The following is a 17,346-nucleotide window of genomic DNA, read 5'->3' on the forward strand; positions in this document are numbered from 1 at the left end:
AAATTAGAAATTTGAAGTGAATTTCAATTAAATATAATCCAAATTAATATTCAGAAAACGTTTCCAACATTTTCAGTAATATGATGATTTTTTTCTTCCAGATAAGTGCTTACATCGATTCTGTTGGCAGCAGGTATTCATCAATAGCCGCTGTTCAACAGATTGGAACGACTTATGAGGGGAACCCCATAAAAGGTTTGAAGGTAAGTGACTGCATTAATTTTCATAATTATATGAACATTATATACATTGTTTCATTTTATTTTTAACAGTACTTCACGCAAAGCTATGAACAATTATTTTAATCCCAAGATTGTGAAAGAAATGCCAAATTTTCGAAATGCGATAGCATGTAATCACTATTTAACCCTTTAAAGGGCCATTTTTTTCTAGTCATATTATGTTAAAATATTTTTAGACGAAATTAGAATAAGAAAAGGAATTCATTTAGCTTATTAGATAAATTTCATTTGATTAATTAATTAATTTGGTTAATTAATAATTAACTATCAAATCAAGACACATTTTGTGTAAAATAAAGATCTAAACCATCGAAGTTTCTCTCTTTCTAAAAAAATTTGTCAGAACTTATGCCAACCTACATAAATTCATACAAAGATTGATAAATTTAGTGGGAAGCATATTTAACACGGCCATAGATAGGGTTAATTCGCCATAATAAAATATTATGCATGAGATTTTGTTTGTCTTTCTGAAAGAAGTCCCTCATGGAATGCTATCTAATAAGTTAAACCTCTGTTTATTTAGCTTATTATCTATCTTTTCTATGTCATTACTCTATTCACCTGTTACGCCCAGAGGATAAAAACTTTGAGTTCAAGCACTCCGTGATACTCCCCTCAAATCGCCAAACCCTCATGGAATTCTTTTAGACCCGATTCTACGGAAGAACAGCAGTGCAAACGAGTCTGGTGCCCATTAAATCCGTTGGGGTCAAATGCCCATCCGCTGGTGCAGTGCGGAGGTTTCAACAGGGTGGTGTCAGCTCAGGTGTTGTTTTCGTCATCTAATCGCGTTTCAAATTTACGAGATCCGTCCCAAATTGACCCTGGTGTTACTTTAAAAAACGGATCGTAAATCTGATTAAACTAAACTAAACAAACGTGGAATTCTTTTATGCATTCACTATTTAGAACCATCATAAAAATAGAACCTATGGAATTTCGTTGCAATCAAAAGAAATAGAATTTTGTTTGACTTCGGAACAAAATCCTTCATAGAATATATTATATCAAATGACACAAAATTTTGTTTAATACTACGCAATAAGTGAAAAAACGGTTTATGTTATTTTAATAGGAAGGCTTGGTTTAGAAAAAAAATTGGTACTCTTGCATTAATATATTAGTAATCTCTTGCAAAAGAATTTAAAAAATATTAGAGATATGCAATCAAATGAGGTTTAATTTTAAAAAAAAATTATTTATTGCCAAGAGCAGTGAGAAACCGCATCACGAAAGTAAACTGAAAATGCGTACTGATCATCATTTCGATGTGAAACGACGTCAACATCACAATAAAAAAAGAAAAGTAGTTGAAAATTTGTTGTTGATTAATAAGTTATAATTGAAGTAAAATTGCTTAACAAAAGTTAAAAAGCAGCTCAAGATCATTCAAACTACAGCAAAAATGCAAAAAAAGACGAAAAATGGTGACAAAACAATGCGCTAAACAACGTCAAATAATGTAACATTTACTAAAGTTTCCTAAATAAATTTCCCTTTGCGTTTCCTTTATAATCGATACAAACTTGCGTGCTGTGATATAAAAATAAACAAATGTCATTTGAAAGCAAATATTTATTTTATATCGATTGATTGCTTAAAATCTCACTTCATGTTTCAAAAACATTTTTTTTTTCCACTTTTCTATTTATTTTTTCCCCCCTTTCTTTGCAAAAAATGTGCATAAATTCAATTTTGTATTCCTTGATCTATAAAAGTTATAATTATCATTTGCAATGGCCAGTCATTTCTTTTGAAATAAATAGCCAAGTTTCCTTTTTACGATTAATCGATGATAAAAAAAATCGATTCAAAACAAGCAGTGATTTCCTTATTTTCCCAGGTAAACGCGCATGTTGAAAAAAAATCCATAAATGAATCCCATCTTTTTACAGAATAAAAATAAATTCACAACACGAAATCCATCAGATAAATCCATCATTATATTAGGAACTGTATATTTTTAACATATTTTAATAAAAAGTTCTTATTTGAACAGATGGAAGGTAAATATTATATGAGTCTATTACACTTAAGATATTTCTCCACTTGATTGAAAAATCGAAAAAACATCTGAAATCGTAAATAATTTACAAGAAACGGCATAAAACAGAGGTAAGAATTTCTCACCAAGCATGCTGAAATCGTGCCAACCATCTAAAAACTCGCTAAAGTCATCATCATGGATGCAAGAAGAAATGGTAGCATGCTTTTTGGGGTTGCAATAATCAGACTTACTACATTTGCTAAGAAATTACCGAAAAAAAATTCAACACTGGTTACCTCCGCTTTACCAAAAAAATTAATTATTTTATTACAATTTTCGAAAAATAATTTTCCGTTGGGTCGACAGCAATAATCGCCAAGCTGAAATTATTACATGAAACGTCGCTTTTCAGTTAGTGTGGCAATCACAAAAACGTGCACAATGTTGGAGAAGAATTGCATGAAAATTCGTAATCTTAATGAAGATGTCGACTGAAAATATCAATCGAATAACATTTTGAGTATTTTGTGGATAATTTTTAGTAAAAAGAATCCCTTTTTATCGATTTTAAACCACAACAATTTTTCCAAGTTGCACAAGCGTTAAAATAAAAGAAGTTCAGACGAATTTTTTTAATCATTATACTTTAATCCGAAAGTAACAAAAACAACCAGACAAATTTAAAACAAAGATCGAACGTAATAAAAATAATAATCATGGAGATAGCAGATTAAGTTAGCAAGGTTATTGGTGTTCTAAATACCAATCTTGGACGACGCTTCATGTGTGCATGCATGCATAAAAATATCATAAAAATAGTAATAGAATAATTAGATACTTGGAAGAACAAATAACGAGGGAATGGATTCTAGATCTTCAAGGTTTCAATGCTTTCAAAGCAAATTTCATTCATTTATTTATTTATATTAAGTAAGCACACTTTAGAGATTGATTCCATTAAGACAATACATAAATGAAAAACACACAAGGAACACAAACTACAAAGCAAATCAAAATATACATAAAAAAGGATGAGTAAAGAATATAGAATTACAAAGTTCTAAACCATATATAAATAATGTTGTAAACAACTAGCAAGGGTCAAAAAGTAAAAGACACAGAAGCACGAGTAAAAATAAACATCACAATATGTAGAGTTAAAATGAATATGTGGTCAAATATTTAAAAAATAATAATAAAGTCAATAAAAAAGAAATTAAGTCAAGTAGATTTTTTTCATTTCAGACAAAGAGAAATCAATATTCATTTGAATCCTATAAAATCGATAGAGAGTCTCATTCAGAATTTTTTTTCCCGGAATAAGAATTTTTATGTATTGAAATAAAATGCTTACATTTTGAAAAAAATTCAAAAGTAACATTCAAATTCCAACTTCGCATCATTTTATGGTCACCTTTATATCCAGAATTTTGTGAAAGATAATTTATATGTAGTTGGTTTTTAACCATATCGAAATGACCTGGTTGAGCATAAATTATAAACGTTTTGTTTATTTAATGTTGCTTTTTTCCCCCTTCAAGCTTATAGATTTAACATTCGTACTGTTGTAAATAAATAGCTTCAATTAAAAATTCGTAATGTAAAACTATGGACCAAAATTTGTTTTAAAGAAAAAACGTTATACTATAAATTTTTATTCATAAAAAAATGTTGTGTCTTAGTGAAATTTTTCGTGAAAATGTTGTGTCCTAGTGAAATTTTTCGTGAAAATGTTGTGTCCTAGTGAAATTTTTCGTGAAAATGTTGTGTTTTAGTGAAATTTTATTTTTCATACCTTTATCTTATCAATTGTATTAAATATTTTTATTTATAAAAATAGATTGTATCTTAATGGCATTTTTATGTTTATTATCATTCATGATAATAAATATTTTAACTTATAACATCATATATAATATATTCTTAATATATTATCATATTATTATCATTCTTGGTCGTATGCGGTGCAGTTATAGACTTTATAAATAATATAATCTACTATTTTTCTATAAATTATTAAATAATTCGAAATTGATAATATACATGATAACATGAGTACTTTACAAATTAGATATCAGAAAAATACTTGTTTTTAAGTCCGAAATATTCATCATAGACCACTGACCCATTTCCTATTTGACAGACTAGGAAACTGCCTAAGATAGCTGGTCGGAGGGGGATGGTACAATGAAGTCGATCGAAAAAATATTATTAGCGCATTATCCAAAAAATCAAGTTGTGAAAAATACAAATTCTATGATTTATAAAATGTTAATATAATATTAATATTTAATCAAAAAATATTTTATATGTTTATTTTACTCTTTCTTCACATTGTCTTTATTTTTACAGTATTTTCTAACAACAGACATTTATTAAAATAATATTGAGTACAAAGGGGAATATCGCGCAATTATAAGTCGTTATAAATAACAACATACACATTTTCGTTAAGTCATTAAAATAAAAGATGAACCTAAAATAAATTATTAATTTATTGATTAAGTTAAAAATGAGCTCAAATGTGAAAATAAATTCTTTGAATTAATAAAGGAATCGACTCATAATGAACATTGCCTAGGGCTGCAAAATGCCTAAATCACCTTCTATCATAGTCGGCATATTTGCTACATCATAATCCTCAAAAAAGTGAGGCGTTGAAAGCCCCGGGGGGCACCTCGAAATGAGGATGAGATGCTTCCGGTATGGTGGTTGGATCTTGGCCGCCCTGGAGGGTACACAAAGAGGTGGGGGATTTTGCTCCTCCCATCGATGATGGGAGGCACTTCCTTCGGGAAGGGTTGTACTGTGGCCGGTGATGGCCCTTAAGATTCTACCACAGTTCCCGCCAGTGTTGCTGTTACGGCGGTCCGGTCATTCAATATTATTTATCCGTGTGCCTTCGGGTGGATCGGAGAATCAGCGATATGACTTACCAGCGTTGAGCTAACGTCGGAATGAAATAAATTTTATTCGATACAAATATTATTATTCAATAATTTAAAAACATAACAACACAATTCCTTTATAGATAGGTTGATTTAATAAAGGAAGGGCCTCATAATGAATATTGCCTAAGACCATAAAATGCCTAATATCGTCAGTCGCCATTTTGGCCCATAATCCCGAAAAAGATTCTCGCCATGTCACTAAGCTTCCAGCTAACGGTAAGCTAAGTGTCCAGCTAACGGTGAAAGGAACAAATGAAATAAATAAGTTGTTCAATATCAAATAATTTAAAAACATAACTATTGTTTTCATTTGCAGATTGGTTCAGGCGGTTTCAATAAACCCGCACTGTGGATCGATTCCGGTATTCATGCCAGAGAATGGGTAGCACCGGCCACGTCGTTGTACATCATCGAGCAGCTGGTCAAAGGTTACGATACCGATCCACAGATGCGGGAACTGGTGGACACCTTTGACTGGTACATCTTTCCAGTCATCAACGTGGACGGATACAAGTACACATGGACATTTGTAAGTATTCATTAAAGCCTGTAGCAATTCTTTAAAAAAAATTAATAAATAATGAAAAAATATCAAATATCTAGTGAAAACAATTGCCAAAGTTTAGTTCCATTCGAAAAACCAGTGGGAGTCTCCAGAGGGGGATTCTCCAAAACTTTCTCGCAAACTCTAATGAACTTATCATGCCAGAGAACGTCTTATATGGTATTGGCGTACAGTAGGTATGAAATATTTTGTGGCGGGAATTTAGAATTTATACTGAACTTATCGTGTTATTATTGGCGAATTTTTTTGGCGATTTATCATTGACATGCAATTAATAGCCTAAAAAAAGAATTTCTGTTTTAGACACATTTTTCTCAACCCATTAAAACAAACTTTTGATACAAAATTGCACTGGTTGTCACACATTTCATTACCACATTTCGTAAACTTGGTTTCATTGGGTTTTTGAACAATCGCTTTTACTTATTTTTGAAAGTACAGATAGACAGACAGACAGTCTACCCTTAATTGGATTTGGTTCAAAATATTTGATAGGTGTTTATATTATGTTAAATCTGTGTACCGAATTTTATCTGTCTAGCTTTCTCCGTTTTGAAACTACCATGTTAACTTATATTCGAACATCTGGACAGACAGACAGACTTCTTCTGAATAGATTTTGCACAAAATTTGATATAAATCTCCAAATTTGGTCTAAAGACCGCATATCAAATTTCATCTGTCTAATGCAAAGCATTTTGGAGTTGTCTATGTCAAAGACAGATAGATAAATGAACTTTATCCAAAGGTGTATTTTTTTAATTCAGGGTGATCTAAAACTTAAAAAATTCGTCAAAATTTCGAATTTTTTGCGATTTCTATACTTTTTCTATATTACTTATACGAGGAAATAAATAGAAACTATGAGCAATAATAGTTTTCATTCAGCGTGAATCAGTGATATGATCCAGCAACATTTTCTCCAATGAACTGGAATAAAATCGAACCAGCAATTATGGCTATTATTATGGATGGGAAGCATGTATGTAACACCCAACTGCACGCAATGCATTTTACATCCCTAACTACTTCTCCAACATTTTTCTAATAATGATTGACACCGATCCTAAGACGTTCAATAATCTACAGTGATGACCCATTTAAAATTTTAAAATTATGAAAAATGGTATGAGACTATCGAATGATTGATCGAATGTCGTATCAAATGATTGATAAGTGTTTAACAAAATGCTGGGGGGTGGAAATGAAGAATGACAGGTATTACGTTCCCCCATGCAATTATTCAAAATAATCAATTGAATTCAAGCGACTCTCCCAAAATGGATCAAATTTATTAATTGAAATAATCGCTTGCTGCAATTGATTTCTTAAATATTTAGTAACCATTGAAAATCAAAATCATCCTTCGGCAATGCCATTTTCATGCGAAGATGCTTTTTTTTCCAACGCATGAGTTTCTTCTTTAAACCTGGAAATGCATCTGGAATTTATCAAGCATTAATTTATATATGATAAACTTTTAATATGATTAGGTGAAAAAAATTTGAAGTTTCTAGAATGGCTTAATCATCGCGATATTAGAAAAAAAAAGAAAAAAAGTTAAAATATCATTATTTTGAACCCCTTTTTTGTTTGAAACTTGTTGCACCTAGTCTTTGATTCGCTATTGAATGTAACGAACTGAATTAGATTAAATTGTAAAGGAAATTAGGCATTCATTTTGGAAAAATATTTTTCTTTATTCCTGGGTTTAATTCAAAATCAAAAACGATTTTTGTAATTTTAAAATAAACACCATATACCAAGTTTTATTCGTCCATCTTGTTACATTATCGATTTACAAGCATACGGATGGAAGAAAGTTTATCTGTTGAACCGTATAGTTCACAATTTCATATAGATCTCCAAATTTGATGTAAAAACTACAAGCCCAAATTTATTCCTCTGCCTCTTTATATTTTTGAATAATCATATTTACAACAGATAACGTATTGTTACGAACCTGTGATGCGGCTTCCCAGCATAGCTGGTTCCATAGGAGGTCCCAGAGCTAGGCGACCATTTGGCGACTTGGCGACGAATTTGGCGACTTTGGCGCCAAAATAGTTTATACCCGAAACATCGAGAATTTTCCCGATCCGTCCAATAGGAACGGAGATACGCCTCGAACGTTCCTGATTGGTTGAGAGACTTCTAGCCCCGCCTCCTGAGAGCTATAAAAGGAAGCAGTCCTGCCCAGTGGTGAATTGAGGAGAAGTCGGAAGCGACAGAGCAGAGTAGTAGTGAACCAGAGTCGTCGTCGTGAATTGAAGAGTTGTGGACCAGTGATGAGTCGAGTCGTGGACCAGTGGAGTCGAAGAGTAGTCGGAACCGACCTTCCAGAGATAAGCGGAGCAGCGACGGAGTGAAGCTAGTGCTGAACTAAGCTGTGTGCTACTGGCTGAGTAGAGTCTGTTGTATGCTGCACGTCTCGGCTGAAGATAATCGTCTTCTGTGCTGTATATAGTTGCCGTCTTTATGCTCTCCTGTGTGTCTTCGTGTAAATAAACGTCGTTGTTTTTATTTTCTACTGCCGCCTGGTGATTGAGTGTTCTCCACACCATATAACTCCCACTATCCAAACGAACCCCGGAAATTTCGGAACAATATGTATAGACTGCCTACTTGTGAAAGCATTTAATCTAAAATTTTATATATATATACACTTTTAATCAAAACGTATTTCATCCACCTAGCAAGTTTTATAATAATCATAATCTCATACAAACAAACGGGAAGACAGACACACAAAAACTGAATGGATTGAAAAGAATTTTTCTCAATCTCGATGAAATCTAAAACACGGAGATGCTTTAAAATATCTAGAAAAAAGTTTTTTATAATCACACAGTTTCTCTTTGGATGTTTCGCGTAAGAGAAAGTAAAAGGATTATTCAAATTATGATTTAAACATTCAAAAATCGTTAATATTTCCATAAAAATACTTACAAATTATTTTAAATGTTGTAAAGATTAAATTTTGATTTCAAAGGTTTTTTTATATGTAATGCACTTAGATATATATTTTTAAAGTCTGTTTTATTGGCCTTTTTTTTGTTTCAAAAGATAACTAATAATAATTTCAGATGCGCATATTATTTAAATAATGAGAAGACTAGAAATGCGAAAATATTTTTGATTTCTTTGCGATAAATATGCTTGCTCAATTGATAATTTACATTTTATCTTCTTACAGAACCGAATGTGGAGGAAAAACCGAGTTTTGCCACGACGCTTCGGGACGAACCCTTTCTGCAGAGGTGCAGATCCTAACAGGAATTTCGACTCAGCATTTGGAGGTCAGTTAATAATTCTTACATATGGTCCGACAAAAAGAAACAACCGAAATGCATGACTTCAATAAAAATTCTCTTTATTAACGACATGGACATTCCTAATACTGGTACAGGGCTGAGGAGGACTGATGGTAAAATCTCGGCTGTGGAACCGGAGAGTTTCGGGTTCGAGACACCGAAGAACCGTCGTATGCACGTTAAATCCGTCGGGGCCAAACATCTTCCCGCTGGTGTAGTGTGAAAGCTTGGAAAGGGGTGTGCCAGCTAAGGTATTGTCCTTGTCATCTGACCGCGGTTCAAAATGACGAGGCCCGTTCCAAAATAGTCCTACTGTTGCTTTATAAACGGAACGTTAATATAACTAAACCAAACCTGATACTGTTAGAAGACGCGGTGGCTTTCTAATTACGTTTTTGCTTCGAGACAGAGATTCACAGCTGATTGATTGGTTGATTTTAAATTGTATTGCTAATTGATTAATTTATTTTAATTGACACAAAAGCCACGCTTGGTTCTGCTGCATCATATATAAAGTAAAATTGGCAGGTTACAAGCAAAAATACAAAAAAAAGGACAATGACAATGCAATTCAATAAAGGCAATTTAATATTTACAAAAAACTAATGTCTTTGGTACTAAAATTTAAATTAAAAACATACATCTCAAACATAAAATTTTTTCCAAAAAACAAATGCAGGTAACAATGGCGGGTTTAAGCATTTTGCGGCTTAAGCAGAGCACGTTATGAGGTACCTCGTTCGGAAGATAAGGCAATTTAATTTCACATTTCAACATATTTTGAACTTAATCGATCTTTTAATTTTTTTTATTTTAAGCTAATATTTTTTAGCAACTTTATGAAACTGAAATTATATAGAATGGATATTCCAAATAAACCAACTGGTCTCCAAAGACAGGCTATCTAAAATAATGACATTTTTTATTGTTCTAAAATAATAGTATTCTGAGTTTTATATTTCTGCCTCACTTGATCGCAGCAGATTGAAACGTTAGACTGTCAAGATAATTTTACTGAATATGGTTTATAAGATTGAAGGATTGTTTAAAATTTAGTCTCCAAAATTGTTTTCGAAGTTACATTTAAGGACTAAAATAAAGTAAAATATTATTTACCGTATTCAAATCTTTCTGAAAGTAAAACTGTATTTCATGATGAATCAGATAATTTTTTTGTCGTATAATTTTCAGAGATTTGAGTAAATTATAAAAAATATTATGTAGTACGCATGCAATGTCAGTGCAGAAAGATTCGATATTTTGTACTTATATTTTTTAAATTGTGTTTGGTTTCAGTAAAAAAGTGTTTGTATTTTTTTTTTTTTTTAAGTTTTATCACTTTTTCAATTTTAAGTTCAAATTTTACAGGAAATCTGACAGAAAATTAGAGATACATAGAGCAATAAACAGAATATCGTAAGGCTTCAATTGCAGTATGAGTTATATGACAATCAAAATTTGAAGCTTAAAAATATTTTGCTGAAGAATTTATAGAGAAAAGTTACATAAAATATATAATGGAAAATTTTATTAATCTTTGCGAACTGGCTGGTCGTCAAAGATGGCTAGTTGGTAATGATATTTTTGTAATACGGAAAAAACTTATGACTTCATTTTGTAATATCCGCTGGTATTATACTAAAGCCGAATAAATTACGAAAAGGCTGACATCAAAACATCTATGCGAAGGATTTGAAATAAATTTGGTACAGAAAATTTTATAAAAATGTGGCAGTTGAACTTGTCTTTTTAAACAAAGAATAAATTGTAATTATTAATGATACATATATTAAATGATATTTTATTTTTATCATTTCCATTTCTTGCACTCATTCATTTCCTATATTTTCCCTTAAAAACATATAACACTAGTAGAAATGGTCTCGCTGAAACTTTCTCGCATACTCTCTAATAAAGATATTTTACCTTCTCCTCCCACATAAAAATTGTGCAAGCAAGCAAGATCATGAATCCCATGGGTGCTGTAGCTTTTATATTTTAACTACCGCACATGAACGTTTTGTGCTTCGCAACATAATAAAGAAGACTGAATAAGCATATTGCCATTTTTTTTTTACTTAATGTTGCCAATTTGATAGAAAACTACAATTTTAGTATCCTTCTTGATGGATTTGATTAAAAATTTGATACAAATCAACAATTTAAATATTAAAATCGAAACCTTTATCGATTTATAGTTATGTTCGAGTGCATTTGGAAAGACAAACATACTGGAAATGGATTTCATACAAAATTTGATAGAAATCTATTAATTGGTTTCTAAGACCTCATACCAATTTCCCTCATTTAGTTCAAAGTTTTTTTTTTTTTTTTTTTTTTTTTTTACTTGTGTTCACTGACAAATCGACAGACATATTTCCATTAACGTGTTTCTCCTCATTCAGAGAAGTACGAAATGTGAAGATTTGTCCAAATCTGGAAGTTGAATTTTTTGACAATTAGATTTATTTTATCTTAGCATTAGAGAATGTGATAAATATTTATTCAATAAAATGCATTAATCATTACTACTAATAATAAAGATGAACAAGTGGGTGTTGACAGTTAGAAATGCTGCTACCATTTTGTTCTAAAAGAGAATAAAAATTTGCATTTCAGAGCGATTTTTAAAAAAAAAATTTAATTAAAAATTAAGTTGAAATTTGGGATATTTTTGTGATAACTTTCAAAAATATTGTACAAATATAAATTTTATACCGTTTTGAAATTTTCTTTAAAATGCTTTTGTAATAATACCAATTTTATAGCCGTGAAATTTTTTTTTTTAAATTTTGGAAATTTTTTACAAATATTTTTTATGCCTAATTTCCAACATCAGATGACATTGTTATCCTGAAATTCAAACCATTTTCATTGTTCCAGCAAATATCTGATAACTTGATTTTTCTCCCATTGCTGAAAACTTAAAAAAAAGGGGAATTTTATTTAATATCTGTGTAGTTTATAAGTCGGATAAGTGAAGTAACAAAACCATAAAATTTAGAAGATAGATTAATTAGATATTTATGTTTTTAATAGTGCAATGACGTCATGGGATTGACTTCCATTGGGAAGGAGTATATGGAAGTTTAATTTCATTTAGTTATATTAATGTCCGGTTTTAAAGCAACACTAGGGCTATTTTGGGACGGACTTCGTCATTTTGAACCATGGTCAGATGACGAGGACGGCATCTGAGCTAGCGCCCCCTCCAAGCTTCCACACCACACCAGCGGAAGGGCGTTTGGCCCCGACAGATTTAACTGCACGGGACCCGCTTACACAACGGTTCTTTGGTGGAATCAGATTTCGAACATGAGACCCTTTGGTTCCGAAGCCGACACCTTACCACCTGGCCCCCAGGAGTATATTGAAATGACTACACAATGAAGAGAATATATGCAAGATAATAAAAAAAAACACACACAGTTTTAATTTATAACAATTTCTCGGAATCATGTGAAGTTATATTTAAATGAGTTAATTGAAACTGAGTGTAACCAATATTCCCCAATAAATCGGTTGGTTGCTAAAGATGATGAGCAGAAAATAAATATAAAACTTTATTCTCTATTTTCATTAACAGGTGCAGGCACCAGTGGAGATTCATGCTCTGAGATTTACCGAGGGGAATCTGCGTTTTCTGAAGAAGAAAGCAAGGCTGTAAGAGACGGTGTGCTCAGTTTAGGGCCTAGGTTGAAGGCTTACTTCACCCTTCACTCCTATTCGCAGTTGTGGATGACACCTTACGGACACAGTAAAGCCACTCCTCCAGATTACCAAGATCAGGTAAGGACATTACAGCATGCTGATGTCATTTCTGAAGTTGTATGTTTACTACCAAGCTTTGAGGGAAAGTAGCTTGTTTGCCCAGATTATGGATTTTTAAGACTGTTAAATATTAATGTGGAATTCCTATTTCTTCAAAAATTTCTTTGTTGCTTGATAGGATAAAAAAATTAAATAAACCTGGATTTAACTGAGCAATTAAAACAAATTATAATGTGTACAAATAAAAAAGCGTATATATTTCGAAACCAGCGGAAATAGCTTCGCCAAAACTTTCTCACAATGAAAGTGTTATCCCTAGAACGCCTTGCATAGTATTGGCGTACAACAGTTACAAAATATTAACCTTTGACGTGAATTTAGTATTTTTACTGAATCTGTCGTATAACATCCTTGGCGAGTTTTTTTTGGCGATGAATCCCTGGCATGCGATGAAATAGTATCCGAAAATCGAATTTGTGTATTAGATACGCTTTTCCCAATCGATTAAAACAAAAATTTAATACTAAACTACACTTTTAGTCATAAAATCACATACCAAATTTGATAAATTTAAATCAGTGTTTTTGAATTATCGCATTTATATGTTTCTGAAAGTACACATACAGACAGTCCACCCGTTGTTGGTTTTGGCTGAAATTTTGACAAACGTCTACCTTATTAATGTCAAATCTGTGTACCGAATCTTATCTATCGGTACACAGATAATAATCTATGTTAATTTATATTCAAACAGCCAGACAGGCGGAGTTCCTATTTTATTCAAAATATTAAAAAAAATCTGCAAATTTGGTGTAAAGACCATAAATCAAATTTCATCCGTCTAGCTCAAAGCGATTTTAAGTTATCTTTGTCACAAACAGACAGACATTTTTCCAAAAATGTGTTTTTTGAACTCAGAGTTCTAACACGTTCAGATTCATCAAAATCTCGAATTCAAATTTTTTGACAATATTTATACTACGTATACGAGAGAGCAATAAAAGTTGGAAGCCCTACTTCGGAATGAATCTCCAAAGAAAGCATTTTTTTAATCTTAACTGTAACACTGGCGAAAGCACAAGACCGGATATTTTAATGGATGAGTTTGAATTTCATAACATTGAAAATTGTACTTTAATTTTTAAAAAAATGAAGAAACATTGTACAGAAATGAAACTGATATCATTCAAAAGATAATTTTTTTTTTATTTGTAAGATGATGCAAAAAATAATTTTTTGTGAGATAATAATTTTGGAAAATGTGGTCATCCATTACCATGGGAAAGTCACAGCGATTATCCATTTGGTAAGGGTTAAACTTTGTTTGGTGCCTATTTCTTGATTTCTTTTACGTCTTCTTTTCTCTCAGTGAATAGAATTTTTGAAGAACAGCATCCATAATATTTCGAAGCTCCATTAATTAGCGAAGTGTTGAATTTAAGTGCAACAATAAAAACATTCAAAGAACAGTCAGAAAAGTTCGCATAACGATTCGTTTGCATTTGATTGTTGCCATTCGACAATATATAATAAGAGAAATTTCTGCGCCACGTTCGTTATCGTTTTATATATAAAGATTGTAAGTATTTTTAGTTCCAGAATGCTTTCAGCAAAGCAGCATTTTACATGCGACGTATGATAAATTTATTTTACAAAGCGTTCCGTGGAAAAGACTTTTTTATTTTTTCGAATACTAAGTATAGAAAAAGTATTGCAATCGTCAAAAAATGCAAACATGAGATTTTAAAGAATCTCCACCTTTTAGACCTTCTTGAGTTCGAAAATCACATTTTTGAAAACTATACACCTGTCTCTGACAAAGATAACTGAAAAACGCTTTGAGTGAGACGAGTGAAATTTGGTATACGGTCTTTCTACAAAATATGTAGTTTCTTTCAAATTTCGAATAAAATTTGATAGAAAGTGAGTCTTTTCGAATATAAATTAAAACGATAGCTACAAAACGAAGAGAGCTAGATAAATAAGATTCAGTACACAGATTTAAAGTTAAATGTGAGCCAAATCCGACAAGGGGTTGACTGTCTATTTGTCTGTACTTTCAGTGAGTTCTGTACTTCAGTAATGTACTTCGCATACGTAAAGGTCTGGAGATCATTGCAGGATTATCAAATAAATAACTGCATACAGCTTTTAAATATAAAGCCATTCCAAGATCAGTTTATTTAATATGCTAATGATGAATGTTTAACTGAAAGTGCAGGGATTCAACGGTCCACAAGCCCCGAAACATAGCGCATTAATCCTTATAAAAAATTTATTTACTTATTGATTTGGAGATTAACTAATAGAGAACTTATTAAGTCTTTGAGCTGAAGCGATGAATCCAGCTACTCATGATTTTTCAGGAGCAACTTGAAAATGACGAGCCACACTCGTTAAAAATTATTGAGAATTGATGTTTTCTTCGTAAAATTTTCTTTATGATAAAGTGTTTTTTAAAGAAAAAGACAGTAAATTTCTATATCAATTTCTCTTTTGAAAACAAAGAAAATAAAACTGTTTGCCTTAAAGTGATAACTCAAAATAAATTACAATACAAGGAGTTAGTCTTTAAGATATTATTTAAATTAATCCAATTAGATATAGCAACCATACATTTATTAACCAGTTAACTGCTTCGATCTCTTCGGAAAATGTGTATCTAAATTGTCAAACATATATATTATGTAAATATAGTAAATTATTTATCTATCTATACTTATAATAAAGCTCAATGTGTGTGTGTGTGTGTGTGTGTGTGTGTGTGTGTGTGTGTGTGTGTGTGTGTGTGTGTGTGTGTTGGCGCTCTACAGGCCAGGTCATTTGACATACAGCTATCAAATTTGGTACATGTATACCTTAGAGGTCGGGAATGTGCACCTGGGGTCCCTTTTTTTGAAATTTTAATTATTAATTAAAAACTAACTTTCCCGCCAAAAAAATCTTCCATTTTTCCCACCGCCAACTTTTCCGCCAAAAAAATCTTCCATTTCCCCCACCGCCAAATGAGTAAGGCTTCAGGGTTTTTTTCTCCCAACAGTAATGAGGCTAGAGTTAATATTTTTCGGCGGATTATTTCACACGAGTCTGTTTATTTTCTTAATGTTTTATGCATTTAAAATTAAACATTGTTAATTAATCCATGTTTCAGATTCATTATGAAGTACTTTTGAATTAAAATAACACAGAATAAAGGAAATTAAAAATGTATAATCTGCATAGCGTTACCCCAACTGGCGTAGAAAAATTCACGCATTTGCGTTACCGTGAAAGGCGAAGAAAATTCACGCATGCGCACTGTGTTCTGATTGTTGGCATGGCAACCATTATCAACGGACGATTTAAATTACTTTTAGGTTAGTTGCATGCTTTTGTAAGTAAATTGTATTTATGTTAGTTATATATTTTTTTGTATATGCTTATAGTTTTAAGCTCATCGGTTTTTAAGTAGTTTTTTTAACCTGTTTTCGACCGATTATTTTAAACGATTATGTTTATTTTCTGAGTGTTTGATGCATTTAAATTTAAACATTGTTAATGAATCGATCTGCTCATAATGAATCTAAGAAAATTTTGTTGACAAACTCTTGAGATATTGCATAAATTAAAAAAGATATTCTTTAGTGCCCATAAAGTTTAAACGCTGAGTGACTCTATTTTCAGCAATCAGATTATAAAAAAAAAATGCTTTGTTTCAGTAAAAAATATTATTATATTAATTGAAGATAAATTCTTTCCACTTTAATTTAAAGCATAAATTCTACGGGTGCTAACAGAAAATTAGAGATATACATATTACGTTATGACTGAAGGCCTTTATAATATTATGAATGAATTATATGACAATCAAAATTTGAAGTTTTAAAATATTTTGATGAAGAAGCTTTTAAAGTAGGAATTGCATAAAATATTTAATTATTAAAATTTTAACGAACATTAAGATTGGCGAACCGGCTGGTCGCCAAAGGCGGCTAGTTATAAATATAATAATTAAATAATTATTATATAAATATAATAATTGTCATTGAATAAACTCGTCATAACACAAAATGTTTACTTTTTCCATGACGAGTATACTCGTCAAAAACAGTTAACTGGTTGATTCATTCAACAATTCAGTTTAGCTCTCATTTTGTAGCTACATGATAACAATTTTGTGATTTGCAATTTTAAATCATTATGAAATGGCAAAAAGGGTACTTGAAGTGGCCTTTAAAATTAAATCGAACTCTTGCAAATTCCACACACACCTGTGGGAAGTAGTTTGACTTTGTTAGATTTAATGCACATCAATAAAAAACTTCCTGTATATTATAATCAAAAAAAGTTTAGAAAATATTAATTGATGAATGGATAACTTTTCTCCTTTATTTCAGATGAAAGCTTTGCAAGCGGCTGCAAATGCTATTGCTAATGTACACGGACAGTACTACAGACACGGGACTATTGCCCAAACCATATGTAAGTATACCTGGATAAATTTTAAACACAGCAGTATACTTTTAATAGCAAT

General features: G+C 31.4%; 1 protein-coding gene across 2 annotated transcripts in view; it reads left to right on the plus strand.

Annotated features, from left to right (window-relative positions):
* The window catches only part of LOC129972305 (carboxypeptidase B-like), a 31,181-nt gene that overhangs the window by 11,486 nt on the left and 2,349 nt on the right, over positions 1 to 17,346 (plus strand). For both annotated transcript variants that reach the window (XM_056086393.1, XM_056086394.1), the window contains exons 6-10: positions 102 to 203; positions 5,500 to 5,712; positions 8,945 to 9,047; positions 12,649 to 12,851; positions 17,210 to 17,294. In XM_056086393.1, the coding sequence (XP_055942368.1) occupies positions 102 to 203; positions 5,500 to 5,712; positions 8,945 to 9,047; positions 12,649 to 12,851; positions 17,210 to 17,294 (706 nt within the window). The remainder of the gene's footprint in view (positions 1 to 101; positions 204 to 5,499; positions 5,713 to 8,944; positions 9,048 to 12,648; positions 12,852 to 17,209; positions 17,295 to 17,346) is intronic.

The sequence above is a fragment of the Argiope bruennichi genome, chromosome 6 (assembly GCF_947563725.1).
Source record: "Argiope bruennichi chromosome 6, qqArgBrue1.1, whole genome shotgun sequence".
Lineage (NCBI taxonomy): Eukaryota > Metazoa > Arthropoda > Arachnida > Araneae > Araneidae > Argiope > Argiope bruennichi.